The sequence below is a fragment of the Notothenia rossii genome (assembly GCF_949606895.1).
Source record: "Notothenia rossii genome assembly, chromosome: 4".
In the NCBI taxonomy this organism is placed as follows: Eukaryota; Metazoa; Chordata; class Actinopteri; order Perciformes; family Nototheniidae; genus Notothenia; species Notothenia rossii.
The window spans coordinates 51,492,648-51,513,302 of NC_136902.1; the positions used below are offsets into that span (position 1 = coordinate 51,492,648).

The 20,655-nt window shown below is 44.1% G+C and overlaps 3 protein-coding genes across 6 annotated transcripts in view; 1 reads left to right on the forward strand and 2 right to left on the reverse strand.

Annotated features, from left to right (window-relative positions):
- pak1 (p21 protein (Cdc42/Rac)-activated kinase 1) overlaps positions 1 to 20,655 on the reverse strand; it is a 142,889-nt gene that overhangs the window by 65,160 nt on the left and 57,074 nt on the right. For all 3 annotated transcript variants that reach the window (XM_079675487.1, XM_079675488.1, XM_079675489.1), the window contains exon 2: positions 16,497 to 16,712. In XM_079675487.1, coding sequence (XP_079531613.1) covers positions 16,497 to 16,689 — 193 coding nt within the window. In that variant the 5' untranslated portion in view covers positions 16,690 to 16,712. The remainder of the gene's footprint in view (positions 1 to 16,496; positions 16,713 to 20,655) is intronic.
- On the reverse strand, positions 4,108 to 5,042 carry LOC307037216 (uncharacterized protein; the record flags this gene model as incomplete). Its single annotated transcript, XM_079677993.1, has 4 exons — positions 4,863 to 5,042; positions 4,556 to 4,763; positions 4,287 to 4,439; positions 4,108 to 4,227 (listed from the first exon to the last, which is right to left on the reverse strand). Exons 2-4 carry the CDS (start codon positions 4,655 to 4,657, stop codon positions 4,108 to 4,110), a joined length of 375 nt encoding a protein of 124 aa, XP_079534119.1. The 5' UTR covers positions 4,658 to 4,763; positions 4,863 to 5,042.
- LOC307035789 (E3 SUMO-protein ligase ZBED1-like) lies at positions 12,483 to 15,395 on the forward strand. 2 transcript variants are annotated; one of them, XR_013807201.1, is made up of 3 exons: positions 12,483 to 13,368; positions 13,513 to 14,440; positions 14,588 to 15,395. XR_013807201.1 is itself a non-coding variant. In XM_079675492.1 (2 exons), exons 1-2 carry the CDS (start codon positions 14,336 to 14,338, stop codon positions 15,059 to 15,061), a joined length of 579 nt encoding a protein of 192 aa, XP_079531618.1. In that variant the 5' UTR covers positions 14,177 to 14,335; the 3' UTR covers positions 15,062 to 15,395. The 2 variants fall into 2 exon arrangements, 1 of the variants encoding a protein (XP_079531618.1); XM_079675492.1 differs by lacking the exon at positions 12,483 to 13,368 and having other exon boundaries at positions 14,177 to 14,440.

Genomic DNA, 20,655 nt, shown 5'->3' on the forward strand with positions numbered 1-20,655 from the left:
GGAAAGATAATATCTAGACTAGAGAAATCGATTGTGTTGTTCTGATTTTCATTTGTATTTAATTTATATGTATTAAATAATAGAATAATCAATACAAATTGACAGAGTAATTCCATAAATTTATTTTTTTAAAACGAACATTTACATTTTCCCCTGGAGCCAAGGTGTGGCAGCTGCCATACCTTGCCATACCCAATTGACGCCTCTGTGAGAGAGGTTCCAGGTTGAATTGAAGCAGATATTTTTAATGTTCAGAGGTTGCTGTGTTTAATATTTATGAGAATATTTGTCATTGTTCAAATGATAATAAACATTTGCATAAAGCATATTTGTCCACTCATATGTTGATAAGAGTATTAAAAACTTGAACTCTAAGATACATTTAGAAGAGATACAAAATGTGTGATTAATTTGCGATTAATCGCGATTAACTATGGACAATCATGCGATTAATCGCGATTAAATATTTTAATCGACTGACAGCCCTATATATAACACATAAAAACAATAATTCAATAATGTGCTTTAACCACTAGGCGGTGCACACAGCCATAATAACTTTGTATTATTAGTGTAGGACACTTATGTATGTACAGCATCTGAAGATGTGTAGTTTTATTTATGTTTTCACATAATTTTGAAGCATATTGCTATATTATTTCAGACTCAGTATTTACATTCTTATATTCAAAGAAAATCAGTAATATCTTTATAAACTCCTTTTATATCAGCTGTGCACTGTTTTGGTGTAAATATAACCTATCTACGAATTAGATCAAATGTAAAAGTCAGCCGAATTAGTATTGATACTGCGAGGAGACGTATTGTGTGAAGAGAAATTGAAGATGTTGTTTAATTGTTGATATATTTATGATCCACGTCAAGTATTCAGTTTCAACGGCATTTCTTCCAGTTTTTCCAAAGGTCTTCTCATCAGGGCTCTATAAATAGAGAACTACGGCAGATCTGTAATATGTAATGCAGCCGAACTGTGTATTACAATGCCGTTATGTGATGACTTCCAAAGAGAAAAGCAAGAACACTCGGAATAAAGTATTATTTTATTTAAAGAAAATGTTTTTCCGATTTCATATCGCATTAACACCATATCCCTACATGCATTGCGGCTAAAACATCCAATCAGCGATCATAAACCAGTTCAGTGGCTGTGTATCTATGTATCGCGTCTGTTTCCGGTTATTTTATTTTGAAATTCAGTTCCTGACGGACGCCAAAATATCCAGAGATTATGGAAATAAACCAATAAATAAAAACAGGGATAATTATGTGTTATTGTTGAGTAAATAACAGTGTGTTATTTTGAAAAGAATAACAAATTAGAAGGAAAAAAATATTTAAAAAATACAGATTTCAGTATCCTGAGGCTCTCAGCCCCATTTATTTTCCTCACCACACAGCTTCCGGTCTTCCTATAACACGTAATGCCGTGAGACTACCGAAATACATTGCTTTTAAAGTCGTGCTGTGCAACCCGGAAAAAAGGGGAAAATCGTGTTGGTGAACACGAATCAATAGATAAAAAATCGTGTTGGTGAACACGAAATGCCATGAGACTGACTAATACATTGCTTTTAAAATTGTTCTGTGTGACACGAAAAAAGAGGAAAATAGTGTTGGAGAACACGAATCAATAGATTAAATGTCGTGACTATAACACGAAATGCCGTGAGACTGGGTTGAAATGTGCCATAAGCGAAAATGTGTGTTTCTCTGGTTCTGTAGTCCTCATGTTATTGTTTTTATTTATTTCAGTCTTTCTGACCTTTTCAGAAACCTGGAACTCTTTGTTCCTCCTCCTTACATTAAAGACTGTTTTCACAGCTATTTTTATTGTCAAATGTCGTGACTATGACACGAAATGCCGTTAGACTGGGTTGCACATTTCCATTTCAGGGCCTCGCTCGGCTTAGTACGGTATAGACCTTGTTAGGCCTTGTTAGGACTGGCTCACTTTATGCTGCGTTTCCATTACAGTTTAGTAGCTGGGACAGTAACTATAGTAACGCAGTGTAGGCGGAGCCGTGACGTCATCTTCAATGCGAACCACAGGAAAACAACATCAGCCGTTAGCTGTTAGCACTCAAGCTCACAGCTCCTCATACCTGTTCAGAAACTGGACAAAAGTTAAACAAGTACAAACCACAGACTGTCTGTGTCATGGCGAATACTTATTATTACTTATTATTTATGTCTGTATAGGCCGTTGTTGTGAGTGTGGACGGTCGGAGCGTATACTGCGTTAGCTTAGCCGATCTCCATTCATAAAACACGCATTTTAAATGGTTTTTCGCCTGCCGTCTGTCTGCCGACTTGTCAAAGCAGTAATTCATGGTTTGTACTAACCGGTATCAGTATGTTGTTACTTCGGCATAATTTTGAAACGTGTATTACAATTAAGTCACGGTCAAATATGTTCATTTTGTTGTAGTTGTAGCCCCCTTGCCAGCGATTCTCTCTCTAGTTTAGCATACTCAGCCCGACTCGATTTTATGGGGCCAGAAAAACTGTGAAATGGTACCCGCTAGCCGGTACTACGCCAAGCGGAAATGCAACCAAAAACAGGCCCTGCACGGCACGCTTAAACCGTGCTGTAGTGGAAAAGCGCCATTAGCGAGCTAACTTCAAGGAAAACTCTGGGTTTCCAGTCCTACGAAGCTGGTTCTCTCTTAACGGGGTAAATCTCCATGGTAACTTATGCTGAACGGCTAGCCTGGGGCCTATACTACGAATCTAGTTCAACATATCCTGGATATGTTTTGAGTTATCCGGTTGACTTAATCCAAAACAAACCCGCTCTCGCTAAACTGTCCTACAACGCTGGCTGTCAACTCGATCGCTCAAGCCAGCCGTGTCCTATCTAGCTAGGTACGCGTTCACATAAAAGGGGTGGTATTTGGAGCGATCGACCAATCACAAACATGGACAAGCCGCGTACTGACAGCGCAGTGCGTCATACTTCCTGAATGAAAAGTCAACTATAATACAGTATGTGACACTGAGTGTTGCACGGCCAGATACGGCTCAAGAAGCTGATAAGGAGATATATGATACATTATGATGTGATATGATGTGATATGAATGATAATGGGACACATCGACGTCTGCACTCACAGTGCCGCGGACTGTAGGCTACGTAATGTTACTTTGATCCGGTTACTTATGTTGTGGCAGATATTTAATTAAGCTTTCTGAACATAATAGTATAATAATAGTATAATAGTCATAATAGTCAGATTGCTCTGTAGATGGGAGGTGATATTCTATTCTTTTTCACGTTCACACAGTCGGTGATTTTGGCCGGCCGTCTTTCCTGCAACGGCAGTTTAAACTGTATTTCCTCCACACACTGAGCTCCGATTGGTCAGCAGGCGATGCTTTCACTGAGTTGATCTTTCATCCTGGAACCTATCCTGCTCCGGAGCAGGCTAGCCGCTCAGCATAAGTTATCTAGCCCGCTAAAAAGTGAACCAGCTTCGTAGGACCGGAAATCCCTGAAGTTAGCTTGCTAAACGAAAATCCTGATTCGTAGTATAGGCCCCTGGTCCGGAGCAGCTTAGGTTCCAGGATAAGAGATCAACTCAGTGAATTCACCGTCTGCTGACCAATCAGAGCTCAGTGTGCGGAGTTTAAAGCGATCAAGTCCTATTACAGGAGAAAGGAAATACAGAAAAACTGCCGTTGCAGGAAAGACGGCCGGTAAAAATCACAGACTGCGTGAAAGTGAACATTAATAGAATATCACCTCCCATCTTCAGAGCAATCTGACTATTATAACATTAGCGTTAAGAAAGCTTAGTTAAATATCTGCCACAACATAAGTAACCGGATCAAAGTAACATTAAGTACAGTGTTTCCCACAGATCTGAAATATACTTGGGGGGGAAGGTGCCGGGGGGGGGGGGGGGCTGCGGGGGGGGGGGGGGCTGCGAGCGGAGCGAGCGGACCGCCGGGCGGGCTTTGTGACGTGCAACACATGTGACAAACAACAAGTTTTAACCACATGTTTATTCATTAACTTTAGGCAATATTCATTTTGTACAAAGATGGCACTGTTTGTCAGAGCACTTAATCCGTCTGGGTTTGTTTTTAGAACAGCTCCAACGCCTGTGTGTATGGGAACGCCTCTGGTGCTGGTCCACTGACTGCTATCCGCATACATGCAGCCAGGTGCTCCCCTTTCAGTCGGTTTCTCATGTCAGTTTTCACCTGTAAAACAGACAGTTTGTTTTAAATGAACTATACAGAATGACATGCAAGACACTTACCCTGTTCATCGTAGAAAAATCCCTCTCGCAGTTTACACTGGAGACAGGGATGACCAACCCCGCTGAAGAGAGAAGGCTGAGATTTGGGTATATTTCTGCCCATTCGTCCTTCTCACTGGCCAGGAGCTGCATGACCTCAGCTTGTGTCTTGTCCTTCAGAGATTAGCCAAGGCAGGGCAAATGAGTATACAGTATAATTGAAACATTTACAGATGTCAAAACAAGCAATTCTAACCGTCAAGTTCATATTAATTTAGGTATTTACCAACCTTAAATGTTCCTTCAAGAACATGCTGCTTGTAGGAGGTCCACTCTTGGATAACTGTGGCATCCTGCCCTGGGATGAATTTGTTGGCAAGGGTCTGCAACATTGAAATGTTGGTTACATCATTGGAGGTAACTGCCTTTGGACCCAGGACACTGAAGGCCCCCAGCACTTCAATATGCTGGAACCTGCTCTCAATGTTGCTCTCCAGGCTGCAGATGTAAGGTTTGAGGACCTGGAATGATATTATACATTTTTCAGTTCAAGGAAAATAAATATTGGAATGTAAAAGTAAGAAGGGATGTATTTACATCTCTGACAAATCTGGCCCACATATCTTCCCGGGGGCGCTCCAGAATTCCGTGTCCCCTCCTGATCCTCTCCTCCTCTCCGGCAATGCTAAACGCCCCAAGTCCACCTGGGTTGTCCAAGTCTTGGTGTAGGCGAGCAAGGAACGTTCCGGGGAGTGGGGTCTCGCCTGCCTCCAGAATTCTCCTCAGAGTAACAAGTGTGACTGGCACCTAAATGTGGAAAAAGACAACAATATAATGGGATGGATAATGCAAATAACTGGGAGCATCAAATGCATTTCTTTGTAATCTACCTACTCCTTTATGTGGAGAAAGTTCACATCAGCTCTCTGAAACACCTTGGACAGCATTGCAATGTGGGGCAGCACATCCGCCTGAAGGTAGAGGGCAGCCACAAAGCGGTATGTGGCACAGAAGGTGTATAGACCTTTGGCCACTCTGGGCACTTCCTTGTGCTCGCTTCTTCCGCCAGAGCAGCCAGCACAGCTGTAAGGTTCCTCTGGAGGTTTTGAACAGCTAGGTGCTGCGATAGCCACCTTGTATCTTTCAACTCCTAACAACAAGTAGAAACACTGGTAAGTAAAATATATGTAAATAATATGACACCACAATAGTATTATGAAAATAGGTGAAAACACACCTTGACTTTCAAGTCGTTCAGACCAAGAGTGGTAGCGGCAGCACTCAGTGTGGCTGACCTATTTGCACTATTTCGGAAGAATAGGTGCAGTTCCTGCAGGTGGTTCCTGAAGTTTGCCATATACCTGACAGCATTTGAGGCATCTTTGCATGCCAGTGCTAGTCTGTGAGCAGCACACGCTACAGAAACCAGCTTTGGAAAACCGTCTGTGAGCTGCTTTGCCACTCCATTCAGACGGCCTAAGTTTAAGAATTAAATGCAGTGTTGAGGGCATCATTTTGTTTCCTTTAATAACAGCTGACAATACACATTTCACACAATCCATTAGATTTAACAATAAACTCCATACCCGTCATCACTGCTGCACCATCTGTCCCGAGTCCATAGAGCCTGTCTACCGGGAGATCCTTCTTCCGTAGTACACTCTTGATGGCAGCAACAACGCTGTCAGCTTTCCCATCTTCCAGAGTTACCAGGTCAAGGAAGTGGTTGAAAACATAACCCTCTTTATCCAGGTGTCTAAAATAAAAATGTATAGGTTTTCACACATATTAATAAATATTAAGTATAACTAGGCCTACATCTTTATTTAAATGCACATCATTCCTTTAAAAAATACCCCACCTAACATGTAAATCCAGCTGGCGGTTTACAGATACATCTGTCGTTTCATCAACCTCTAGGCTGATTGCTTGAGATGACCTTATCTCTTCCAAAATAGGCTACTCTACTATCTCTGCAAGGATCTCCAGCATTTCATCCACTATTCTGTGTGATTGATAATTGTTTCTTTGATCCACCTGAGAAAAAGAGATCATTTAACATTTAGCTGGTTAACGTTCTTAGTTTCACAAGCATCATTTTGTACTAGGTTTACCTTCAGCTTTTCAAAGTAATCACAACACAAAAGCTGAGCTAAACTTAAGAGCTTAGGGTAGTGGGTGTGGTGAGCCATCTCATTCTTTACTAGCCAGTAAAGACATTTGAATCCACCTATGACGGCCTCATGCTCCATAATAACTGTGGGCTCAAAAGCCTGCATCACTGAGTAGCCTAGACCAAGGGCAAAGACATAATTCATTATATGAGCCAAACATGGTTGATAGGTTGCAGAAATTAGCTTTACATAAAAAAATGATATACCTGATGCAAGTGAGACCTGATGCTTTACACTATATTGATGAGGCTCTGAGGAGATGTGGCGCTCGATATAATCCTTGCGGAAAACAAGAATCCCAACTTCTATGAAAGCCCGTTTTAAGGGGCCTTTCTTTATTGGAGGCTTGTGTTGCCTGCAGATTCGGCAAAACATTCCTTTTTAAAAAGAAAAACGTGTTAATTCTTACAAAAAATAAGTTTTATTACAAATATGAACTTGCAAATGCCATTCATACCATGCTGGGTGAGGTAGAGCCAATTCTTGAACTGTGGCATTTTGAGCTAATCAGGGTTCCATCCGGAGTGGCGATGCTTGGAATCTGAAAATAATGCATTGGTATTACTGCATTTAAATGGTAGAGTTCTCCTTGCTATTATACTATGTCTGTGTATGTGAATGTGATGCTTGGAACTGTGCTGCTTGTTCACCTGCACCTGCTTGTACCACACTGGGACCTGCTGCTGCTTGTATCACACTGGGACCTGCACGTGCTTCTACACTGGCACCTGCTGCTGCTTCTACCACACTGGGACCTGCTGCCTCTCCCTCAGTACTCTGACTAGTTGTGCCAGCATCTTCACTGACCACCGGCTAGAATTGAAAACAAGCTTGAATCTAGTTTGGTCTCTGCATTGCAACTCACTGTTGACTGCAATTGTATAATTTCAGGTCAAATGAACCGACATATATCATTATTGAGACTTATGCATTTATTATTGCCATTGCAAGCAAAATGCTAACATTGGCTAAGTTACCTGTGGTCTCTCCTCCTCTCCTCGTCTCTCCTCCTCATCCTCACGCCGTATTCTCTTAAAATATTTTTGAATACTATTATCTGAGGAGTAATGCAGGGGAAATTAACAGTCTAACCTTAGCTACAGTTAATCTGTGTCCTTCTAACTGGCATGAACGAAGAGAAAACAAATTATAATCTTTTTTATATTTAATTTAGCACACGTAACTTGCACGCAGCAAAGTTGGCCTGGTTACGTTAAATACACTCTTAGTTGCCACTAACTTCAAATAATTCGAATCTCCTACCAAAGTCAGAAAACAACAACACAATAAGGAGAAAATAGTTACTTTACCTTAGTGTCCGCGTCTTCTAAATTAACGTTGTCTTCTCCGTTTCTCGTTTCCCTCCACACGATGGCAGCACGATCAGGAGGTGTCGAGCGAGGGATCATACACTAGTTAATCGATCGCAGAGCGAACAGGGGATTATTGTCCCCTAGTTAATCAACCGCAGAGCGAACAGGCACAGGAGACGTAGAGCGAGGGATCATTGTCCATTAGTTAATCACTCGCAGATGGCGTCGCTCGCGGACGGATAAAAAAAATTAAAAAAGGTCCGAAATATACTTGGGTGGGCCTTAATATACCTGGGCGGTCCGCCCAAGTATTAACATTGTGTGGGAAACACTGAAGTACAGTCCTTGGCACTGTGAGTGCAGATGTCGATGTGTCCCATTATCATTCATATCAAATCATAATGTATTATATATCTCCTTATCTGAGTCAGCTGAGCCGTATCTGGCCGTGCAACACTCACAGTGTCACATACTGTATGCAGAAGTATTATTTTAAGCAACACATTAAGTTGACGAAACACTCGAGTCAAATGTAATTAAAGTCAGATCCACTCGTGTCTTAGACGGGGCAGTGATATCATAAACCTGTTAATGTACGCATTCAAACACATTTTCTTTTACCAGCTGTATTCACCTTGCAGGTGCAGCTATGTGGCTTTGATCCTGGATAAAGTGTTTAAGTCATTGATGCTTAAAGTTTAACGTCTTCATATTTGTCTTATATTATAGTTGACTTTTCATTCAGGAAGTATGACGCGCTGCGCTGTCAGTATGCTTGTCCATGTTTGTGATTGGTTGAATGCTCCAAATACCACCCCTTTCATGTGAACGCGCACCTAACTAGATAGGACACGGCTGGCTTGAGTTAATGAGTTGATAACCAGCGTCGTAGGACCGCTTAGCGAGAGGGCGTTTGCTTTGGATAAGGTAAACCGGGTATCTCAAACATATCCAGAGGCCTGTACTACAAAGCTAATTCAACCTAACCTGGATATTTTTTAGTTAGCCGGTTGGCCTAATCCAAAACATACGCGCTCTCGCTAAACGGTACTACGACACGGGTTATCAAGTGGATCGCTCAAGCCAGCCGAGACGAAGGAAAGTGGAGAAAGAGGACAAACAGAGACACAAGAGCAGATCCCTCAAGATGAGCTAATGAGCTACCAGCCTCCCTCAAAGCAACATAGGTAATCTGTCTCGGTTAAGAAGCCATCAGTGCTTTTGTCAACAAACAATAGGCATATGTTGTTTCTTGGAGATAATTTAGGTCAGTGATTCTCAACTGGTGGGTCGCGACCCAAAAGTGGGAGGGCGGACCCGTTTCGAGTGGGTCGCAAAACTTTTATTTTGAAGGCCCGATTTTCTAACGCTGTGCATGCAGTAGGCATTGGACTGGAAGTACCGGAGACCATAAACGTTTTTGAAAACTTCTTTCACGTAGTGATCATCTTCTCAATAAAACATCTTTGCTGATGTTTTTTCAAGTCTTCTGGCCAATCAGAACAGTTACCTACTGTAACCCCAGCTTCTATGAGTAAATGGCGCAGCCCTCTAGGGCTATCGCTATTGGGTAATCCCCCTGCGCCCCCGCGCAGCACTGAAACACTTGTAGTCCACGCCCACCCGCAAGGTGGGCCCCACCCTCGGGCCTCCTTCCGGTATAAATAGGAAGGAGGCCCGGCAATCTGCTCCCATACCAAATAACTTTTCTTCAGCTATTCGTAGAGCCAGTGGGGCCCAGCGCTTATAGGGCTGCGCCATTTACTCATAGAATATGGGGTTACAGTAGGTAACCTCAGTTCTATTTCGTATATGGCTTCGCCCTCTAAGGCTATCGCTATTGGGTTAAGGGCGAAGCATGATGTAGTCTGCGCCCCACTGGGTCCGCCCGGCACTAGAAGCACAGACACACCTGCTAAATAACACCCCATGCCTGTTGCGCCATGCGTAATGGTGCATCACCGTCCCTGGAACATAGCAAAACATGCCTATCTTCCCGTTGGGGTGAAGGCTGGGAACAATACATACCGGCCGCTGTGAGAAAGTAGAGACGAAGGTCCCACCTTGCGCAGCGATCATAGAGGGGGAACAGCAGCTCTCTGCGTGTCAGACAGGTAGGAGAGCGCCCAGCTGGATCCCTGACGTCACTCACTCTGACCAGGCACTCCGTACAAAGTGTGTCAGAGGAAAAAGGAATATCCCTCCAAAAGAGGGGAAAAGGGCCGCTCTCCACGTGCCGAGAGGCAGGAGAGAGGCGCACAGCTGGCTCCCTGACGTCACTCACTCTGACAAGACACTCCGTACAGGGTGTGTCAGAGAGGAATGGGAGACATCCCTCAAATAAAAATGAATAAACGAACAGGGGGAAGATCAAGATGCAGCAGTGCAAATATCTTCCACTCCACATTCCTCCGTGCAAAGCCGTGGAGGAGGACATTCCTCTGGTGGAGTGCGCATTGATGTTCTCCGGGGGCTCCACCCCAGAGGAGACATATGCCTGTGACACAGCCTCACACAACCTGTGTGACAGCCGTTGTGCAGACAGAGGTTGCCCGATCGAGCGGTCTCTATAGTGCACAAACAGGCGCTGAGAATGGCACAGGGCAGCCGTGCGCGCCAAATAGCAAGACAGCGCGCGCACAGGACAGAGGAGAGTTAGAAAAATAGCGGGGGTAAAAACCGCGCAAGACACTGTTCCTGGGATGACAGGAGTGTTTCTTGTATCCCATGGAAATGCTGGGGGGAGAGGCTTCTCTGTGAAGTGCCGTAATGGTCTTCATTGTGACGAGCCATGCCATCGCCGCCGCTGCCCGTGAGGCAAAAGGGCTGCGAGGGAGTTTCCACACGCTGCCTTTCACTCCGTCTCTCATCATGAGGCGCGTACACGCCCAGGGGATGAGAGGTGTGTGCATGCTTTCCACATGAGGCGTTATACCGGCGCTCATGGGTTATTATGACCGTGTGTAGGAGGCGTATCTCGGACAGGGGAATGCCGCGAGCTCTGCAGGTTTATTAACCGATAGGTTAAAACCAGCAGGCTTCTGCAGGGAGCCCTGCTGTCTACTTAATCAACAGATTAGTGGCAGCCGGCTTAATTAACGCTTCCTCGGAGGATCTCGCTGAGCAGACCAGGAGCGGGGGAGCCTCACTCCCCTCGCCGCCGGGAGACCCTGTCTCTGGGGTGGCGGGGGAGCGGAGACGTGGGACGGAGCCCCTGCAGCCGCCGGTGCGGTTGCTGTGGGCGTCTCTCCGCTTGCGGCCTCTTGTAGCCAGCGTGGACGCCGCGGTTGCTGCGGGCGTTGGTGCCGCTGTGGCAGCTCAGCCGACTGGAGCCAGCTGTACATGCTGGCGAATGCCGTCCACCTGTTCCGCGGCCATCTTCATGGACTCCACCATGGCGTGGAACTGGGGTCTGAACAGCCCGTCCGGGCTGATTGGAGCGTCCAGTAGCACTTTTCTGGCCGTCTCCGTAACAGACGCCGCCGCGCTGTGGTGACGGAGAGGGGGAAAGCATGTTCGGCCGCCAAGCTGGCACCCTGCTCCGACTCTGTCTCCCCCGTCCGTGGGAGAGGAGGGAGGGGAGAACCGAACGGTGAACCGTGGAGGGAGGCGGACTCTGCTGCTTGCTTCGGACTCCTGCCCGCCACTCTGTCCCAGGGACACGAGGCCCCGTCCGCGGGCTCGTAAGCCTGGACGGGCCAATCGTCCTCTTCGGCCACAGCAGCAAGAGTGTCCGCTCTCCGCTTCCTTTCGCCCGAGGGGAGACGAGCGCAGTGCATGCTACCTGCTGGTTTAGAGCCGCGTACGCGTGCTCTGACCCCCGGCAGGATTCGCATACTGCTTTTATCTCTGCAGGTCATAACTCATTATGAACCCAGAGCCACATGAGGGACAATCACGGACGCAGTTGTTGCTCATGATGATTCTCAATTGCTGTGCTTCAGTTACTTAGCTGGTTTGCAGAAAAAAAGAGGGAGCAGATTGCCGGGCCTCCTTCCTATTTATACCGGAAGGAGGCGCGGGGGCGCAGGGGGATTACCCAATAGCGATAGCCTTAGAGGGCGAAGCCATATACGAAATAGAACAAAGATTGTTGCCGGAAGTCCCCACGGAGAATAACTTTGCGGTAGAACTATTCTTTATACATCCATGGGTACAACTTCAGATAAAAATGAACACATAATGAAATATGACCCCCGGTTTGATGATTGACAGTTCACAGAACAATGGGAGCTATCTACCCTTACCCACACTTTAAAGTAATTCACACAGACTATCTCCTCTTTGCTCTTCTCTCTGTGTGGAGCAGCAAGTTCAGCTGTCAGAACAAAGTGAAAAGCAAACAATGGCATTATTAATAGATCGGGTAGTAATAGATTTATTTATTTTCTTCTCAGAGTGTACCAGAATGCGTAGTTTATATGTTAGTATTTCTAAAAATCTCCTGGGGGCGAATCCCCCCAGACCCCCCTTCTAGGGTTTGTATGTCATGTTTTTCTCATGTGGTGAATTTGCAGGACTGGCTCCAAGTCTGCCTTTTTATTGAGTACAATACAAGTGTGGCTTTTTATGTTATTATACAGTTCAGCTTTGATTCTAGAAACTTGATGACCATCATCTCATTAAACCTTTTTTAAAAGCATACTTTAGTTCTGTGAAAGGATATAAGGGATATATGCACTGTACTTCAATTTAATTAATATTGTATGCTGAAAAGCATATATATATATTAGTGGTGGGCCGTTATCCGCGTTAACGTGCTGCGTTAACGTGAGACTCTTGTCGGCGATAAAAAAAAATATCGCCGTTAATCTATTCTCAAAGTTGGGTTGGGAGCTGGGTCTATACTACGCAAGCGATGATGACTTTCACCTTGATAATTTAGCGCGGATGTATACCTAGCCGAATTGCACTGTAGGGGGCGAGATCGAGTCTTTGACCTGTGTTTCTTCTACTGTCTATGGATCTGACCCCGGTCAAATCAGCCACATTAAACGTGACATGCTAACATGGATACAGCAGGAATGAAGCCGCGGGGTTTGCTTCAGGGGAAATTTATTTTTAAGAAGCTTCCCGATGGAAACCTCGACAAAAATAAGGTTGTTTGCACCTTGTGCAATGCGGAATTAGTTTACTGTAGGAGTTCATCCAGTCTCAAGTACTACCTAAACGCAAAGCATCCCTTAGCTAATGCGGAAGATGCCGGGCCGAGCACTGATGTAGCGCGGGGGAAGACTCGTCGTCAAACAACTATGTTTGAGTGCAACCGAGGCAAGCCCGTCAGCACAGCTCTATCAGCCAAGCTAACTAGTCTCCTCGCTCAGTGGATTGCCACCAGCTGCAGGCCCATTAGCGTGGTTGAAGATGACGGGCTCGAGCTTGTTCTCCAGGCGGCCACAGGTGACCCATCTTACAAACTACCTGCGAGGCGAACTATCATGAGGAGAATACATGACCAGCACGCAGAAGAGAAAGCTACGAAAGTTGAGAAGATGGTAGAGGCGAGGTCTGTAGCACTGACTGGGGACCATTGGACGTCCGTTAACAACGACAACTACCTCGGCGTTACAGTACACCTCATCGATGCTAGCTGGGAACTTCACTCCTTCGCTTTAGGTATGCTACGTTATGTCATTTTAAATTACATAATTTAATTTCGTAGCCTTTTAATTACCACCACGTTATGTTTGCTTCTTGATAATTGCTAGTTGTTTACTACTAGTAGTGAAATTATTCTAATTTACTTTGTCTGTCCGTTAGGTGTGATGAAAACAGAGGAGCGTCACTTTGCAGAAGCGTGTGCAAGGCAGTTCCTCGACGTCGCTAATCAGTGGGGGATAACTGACAAAATAAGCACTATTGGAACAGATAGCGCTCCTAATATGGTGGCAGCAGGGAGGATACTTCCATTCGAGCACTTGCCCTGTGTTGCGCATGTTGTACAGAGAGCTATTGTAATGTCATTTCGGGAAGGTGGTTTTGATGGTGCACTGGCCAAGTGCCGTAAAGTGGTCGAACATTTCAAACACAGTCCGGCCAACTCAGACGAGCTAAATGTCCAACAATCCTCCCTTGGACAAGTTAAGGAGTCACTCGTGCAAGATGTTCCAACACGTTGGAATTCCACTCTTGAGATGATAAAGCGCGTGAGGCGCAACAGAGACGCACTGCACACAACGCTGTCGCTGCAGAAGCACAACCTGGCCCTCCCAACAAATGCGGATTATGAGAAGTTGGCAAAGCTAGAGAAACTGCTGGAACCATGCAGGTATGGTCTACAAAGATAGTGTGTTCATGAATTGGCATACAAGTTTTTAAATGTCACTTTGTATGTAAGAAACACCTGCCCTTAAATGTGTAATCTGAGTGAAATGAATCTGTCACTAATCATTTCTTGCTGTGTGTGTGTGTCTGTCTGTCTGTCTGTCTGTCTGTCTGTCTGTCTGTCTGTCTGTCTGTCTGTCTGTCTGTCTGTCTGTCTGTCTGTCTGTCTGTCTGTAGGTACATCACTGAGCTCCTTGGTGGAGATAAGTATGTATCCTGCTCTGTGGTTCTACCTGCCCTGTGCCACCTCCAGCATGCGATGAACATCTCAGATGATGATCCTGCCTATATTGTGCGATTCAAGGCTGCCTTCATCAAGGACCTCAACCAGCGGAGGGAGAAAATAAACCTGGAATGGCTTAAGGTATGTCAGAGTGACCAGAAGATAACTACATTGTATGACCATAATAGACTGTAAAGCCAGATGAATAAGTCATGAAGAAATATGGAGGTTGGATTTGGAAAGTGACATTTTCATCAATCAATAATTATTATTTTGTATTCATCAAAGGTGGCGACTGCTCTAGATCCACGATTTAAGGACCTCAAGTGCTTGCCCAGAGCAGAGAGGGAGCCAGTGTGGGCAAAGCTAAGTGCGTTGATGAAGGGAGAAGAACCTGCTCTGCAGCCACTCAGGGAGGAGAACCCTGAGCCACCCAAGAAGAAAACAGCCCTGCTACTGATGGGATCCGACTCAGAATCAGATGAGGAGACACCAGAAGATAGTACAGTGGAGAGGTACAAGGTAGAGCCCAGTGCCAGTCTAGATCAGTGTCCACTGAAGTGGTGGTCGGAGCACACTGCTGTCTATGGTAAGATGGCCCAAATTGCCTGTAAATACTTGGGGACTCCTGCCACAACTGTCCCATGCGAGAGACTTTTTTCTTTAGCAGGCCATATTGTGCAGAAGAGGAGAGCTTGTTTGTCACCAGAAAATGTGAACAAACTGGTCTGCCTGAGTGACTGGTGGAAGAAGGAGAAATAGAGCTTTGACTGACACAAAGCTACTGACTGTAAACAGTTCATTACAACCTGTTATATAGGCCTACTGTTCAACGAAAAATAAACAGTTAATAAACACAAGTACATCTCATTGTCATTGATTTATTTTCATCACCAATTATCATAGAACAGCTTTCTCAAGCAGTTTGTGATGCATTTTGGAAACTGGAGATGAGCCCCTGGTCTAATGCACCACCTGGCTTGAGAAACCCGTTCTCAAAGACTTACTTTTAGTCATTATTTGGGTAGCACACATATTCTGAATGCCTTCGGCAGAATTCAAATGAGCCATTTTAATCTAGATTAATCTAGATTAATTCCAAGAATACAGTGAGATTAATCTAGATTAAAAAAAAATATCTATGCCCACCACTAATATATATATTACAGCACGATTTTTTGTTGAATAGATTTGAGTGGTTCAAAATTCCGGATCGCGATTTATTGACAAAGGAAAAAAGTGGGTCCCGAGGCCTGACCAGTTGAGAACCACTGATTTAGATGAAAGTCACTGTGTCAATGTCACTTTGTCATGGCTGAGATAACATCAGTAACCCAACAGATTTCCAGTAGCCTCAGAGGGTGATGCAGCGTCTGCTCCGACACACAGGAAGCAAGTCTGACTGTGTTTACTATTCATGGAGATATACTGTATATCATAACTGCAGTATTTCTACACTATGTCTCATCCACTGATTGTGTGTGACTTTGAATGGCTCATGGAGAGACAATGTTTTAAAAAAGAAGGCCATAACTGGTGCAATTTTGAAATGTGATATTGATAAAGATAATGATGCATTTTGTTTAATTCGGGAACAAATGACTGCTTGATACATTTCAAAGAAATAAGGTTATTCCCACTAACAGTGGACGTTCTGTCACAAGACTTTCTTCATATCAAAGCCAAGCAGACTCAGAACCACATCAAACCGACCGGTTCAACCCGGGTCAACACAAGTCAATAACTTCCCCAGTCACCACTTCACTAGTTTAAATGTGGCTTTGGTATTAACAGAGCTCTCTCCCACATGTAAAAACATACTGTCACATGGATGAAGGTTTCAGGTTACTGTATTCTTCTGACATCAAAAGCTGGCTGAATTACTTTAAATCCCTGCTGTCTGGATGTTAGGTACAGCACAATTACATTTCAAATAACAGATAATGTATAACCTGAAAACAATCTCAACTTTTACATTTTTACAGGGATATTTCACTGCTTTAGTTCCCATCGCGCAAAATGTAGAAACCTGACTCTAGCTGGTCTATAAGGCTTTATTTAATTTGTTGAAACATCTAAAGGTTAATTAAAAGTGCAAAATATGCTGTATTTGTATAAATATCCCATGCATGTTCCCTCTCCTGTGTGTGTTAGAGGATGAAGGAGTTCTCCAGGGCAAAGGGAGCTCAGTACTCACTCTTATCGCCCCCCCCCGTCAGGATGAAGCGGATGGAGCGGTCCTTCTTCTTCTTGTCCTCCGGGTTTGGTGGGAGGGGCTTGGAGCCGTGGTTGAGGGGGGCGGGGTCCTTGTTGCAGGAGCCAATCATGGTGCTGGTGTTCCTCATGGGCGGAGCAGGGGGCTTGTCCTCGACCTCCCCATTATCAGACATCCTTAGCTAGGCTGCAGCCGCTCCTGCTCAGAAACACACCAATCACAGGGAGGAAGGGTGAGAGGCGGGGAAATCATCAACCAATCACAGACGAGCACTCAGAAAACTCCATCAAATTATTTTATTTATAATTCTTTGTGTCCATCCGTAAAACCCTGATTTCAATGATAGAATAGTTGTATGTTTGTTCTATCCATCTGTTTTAGAACTAGCGGTCATGTCGACAGTTTAATCTGTTTTTATTATAAAAATTCTCCTTTTATTTATACTTAATTTTACTCTCAATTCTATATTTTATGTCTCTTTGTGTTGTCCTGTGTTTCTATTAATTACACGTACCTTCTGTGTCTAGTTAAGCACATTAAGTGGCTTTGCTGTTGAAGGTTCCATACATTAATATTATATTTATTAATATTACATATCAATAAAATATTTAAGTTCAACAGGTAAAAAGAGAAAGGCGGTTTCCATTTACTCACTGAGAGTGTTTGATCTACAAACATCATGGTGACTAAACCCTGCTGTGTGTGTGTGTGTGTGTGTGTGTGTGTGTGTGTGTGTGTGTGTGTGTGTGTGTGTGTGTGTGTGTGTGTGTGTGTGTGTGTGTGTGTGTGTGTGTCTACTGACTCAGTACTAAACGCTGTGAGATAGAAAAGAGCAACTTTATATCTGCTCTAGAGATGTGACACACACACACACATTTTTCTGACCTGACCACATAGCTGAGGCAGAGGGACGTGTTGATCTCACACTCAAATACAAACAATGCTAACCTGCTGAAAGTCCCACAAAGTACAGAGGTCAGCACTTAACCCCCCCTCCCCCCCCCCCCCCACACCCACACACACACACACACACACACACACACACACACACACACACACAGATTTTGCGGGGGGGCATTGCCCCCCCCCCCCCAGTGGCTGAAATATGTTACAGCATTACTACGTCGAAGACACTCGTAAATAATATTGTAGCGTGTTCAAGTAAGTAACCAAGGGATATAGTAGTTATCAGTAAAATGTAAAACCTGTGATCCCAACGTAGAAATTCTCGGCACGACGTTAAGACCATTCTATCTGCCTAAAGAATTCGGGTGTATTTCACTGTTTGTTGTTTACGTGCCTCCCAGCGGCAGAGCATCACTGGCGGCCGGCTCCATCGCTGACTTTGTTCACGAGCTGCAACTCAGCCACCCCGATGCACCGGCAATAGTGCTCGGGGACATGAACCAATGTTGCCTAGAGACTGTGTTACCTGGGTTCCAACAGTATGTTAAGGATCACACCAGAAAAGACAATATCCTGGACAAATGTTTCGTAAATGTTAAAGGAGCCTATGTGACTAAATGTAGACCACCAATACTGAACTCTGATCATAATGTTGTAAATATGATACCAGTGTATAAGACCAAACTGAAGCGAAGTAATCCGGAAAAGAAAGTAATAAGGACATGGACAAATGAAAGTAGGGAACAGTTTAAAGCCTGTTTTGATTGGACAGATTGGGACATTTTTCAGGAAGGTTCACTAGATGAAATAACTACTGTTACCAATGACTATATCAACTTCTGTGTAGAACTAGTTGTTCCCACTAAAGAAATACAAATCTATCCAAATAATAAATATTATGTGACTAAGGACATTAAAAACCGTTATAAATACCAGGAAAATAGCTTTCAAAAACAAAGACTATGGAGCACTTAAACAGACAGAGAAAGAACTCAAAGTCAAATTGAGGGAATCAAAACTGGCACACAGAGAGCTTTTGGAAAATGCTTTTAAAGCCAAAAACCCCAAAAAGGTATGGGACACCATGAAAACCATGACAGGAATGTCATCCTCAGCTAAACCTATTGTGACGAACAATGAATTTTGTTTTGCTACCGAACTAAACACGTTCTTTACCCGTTTTGAGTCACTGGATAATTCTGCAAAGTGCACTGAAATGCTCGAAACCATAATACCTGCTTCCTCTGACAAAATTACCATCAGTGTCGAAGAGGTCAGAAAACATTTCAGTGCACCAACACCAAGAAAGCGGCATGGCCAGATGGGTGCAGCGGTTTCTGCTGAAAAAATTTGCTACTGAGCTGGCTCCAGTGTGGCAACCCATCTTTCAGGCTTCTATTGACACGCACACCATCCCTCTGTCATGGAAAACTTCACACATCAAACCGCTGCCCAAAATTCCATGCCCAAAAGAACATAAGGACTACAGACCAATAGCCCTCACCTCAGTGATTATGAAATCACTAGAAAGAATTCTGCTCCGATTTCTTATCAGTACAACACAAGACAAACTGGATCCATACCAATTTGCCTATAAACAAGGGTGCGGCACGGAAGATGCTGTGGCCACTCTGGTTCACATCATCACTAAACATTTAGATAAACGCAACACCTATGCAAGAGCCCTCTTTCTAGACTTCTCATCAGCATTATACACAATACAAGCAGACATCTTGGTGTCAAAAATTGCCAAAATGGAAGTAAATCCATACCTGATTTACTGGTATGCTGCTTTCCTCACTAGTAGAGAGCAACTTGTGAAGGTTAACAAAACCCTGTCATCTGCCATCACAACCAATGTAGGGGCCCCCAGGGCTGCGTGAGTTCAGCTGTGCTCTTTACTCTCTACACTGAAGATTGTCGTACCAACACACAAAATCAAGTCATCATTAAGTACTCTGATGATACTGCAATAATATCTCTGCTCAGTAACACAGACGACCCTGAGCTGCACCAACAGGCTGTAAATCAGGTGGTTGAGTGAACTGATAACAATGCTCTTGAGATCAACACCAAGAAAACTGAGGAAATCGTTTTTGGCTCACCATCTGACTCCCATAAAGTCCCCATTCTCATCTGTACAGATGAAATCAAGCAGGGAGTTTCATATACATACTTGGGTGTGATGATTGACCATCTGCTGTCATGGAAGGATCACATTGTGAATATCTGTGCAAAAGGACAAAACATAGAATTTATTTTCTGCACCGTCTTAGGTCTTTTGGGGCGAGCAGAGAAATTCTTCTGTTGTTCTTTACATCTGTAATCATGTCTATTCTGCAGTACTGCAATACCACCTGGTAGAAATGTTTGTCAGCAGCTTTAAAATCAAAACTGCTCCACCTGTTAAAAATCTGCTCAAAGATTGTTGGTCAACCCTGTCAGAGACTCTATGACTCAGCCTATCATAACAACCTAGTGAGGCTGTCCAACAACATAATCTCTGACCCAAACCATGTTCTGAACACTGAATATGAACTGCTCCATCTAATCGGAGATACAGGGTCCCACGATTCAATAAATTCAGACTGAAGCACTCCTTCGTGCATCAGTCAATCCTCACAGTAAATACAGAGCTAAATCCCAGATCAAATGCACGCTGAAGGCTCTTTGAGCAGCTTTTCTCTCACTGATTGTGCTGTTATGTTAAATGTTTGTTGTTTGTGTTTCATGTATTGTGTCTGGATACTTGTCTGTTGATGTTGGACATGGAGCTGCTGTGACGCAAGTCAAATTTCAGACTTGATCTGACAAATAAATAAATATCGTATATCGTATCGTATTATCAAATAAGTATAAGATGTGCACAGATACATTTTACAGTTATGTAATGCACTGTTGTTGGGGGGAAAGACCGCCCCTTCCATATGACTGTGTGTGTACGGCGGGCATGGAAAAGTCATGCTCAGTGAGGTGAGCACTGGCTTTATTGCTACTGTATCCGTAGCACCCCACGCAATAGTTGGGACTGTGTACTGACGTCAGTAAAAAAGGTTTGACCCCCAAGAGCAAATGTCAAACTCCGCCTATGACACACACCCTTCTCAGTCCTCTTCATGTAAAATCCATATGTAGAATATCCTGATCTTCCCCTGACATCACAGATGAAACCCGTAGGTGTCTCTCCTGCAGAGTTTAGGCCTGATGGACCTGAGGTAGTTTAGCAACATGTAGT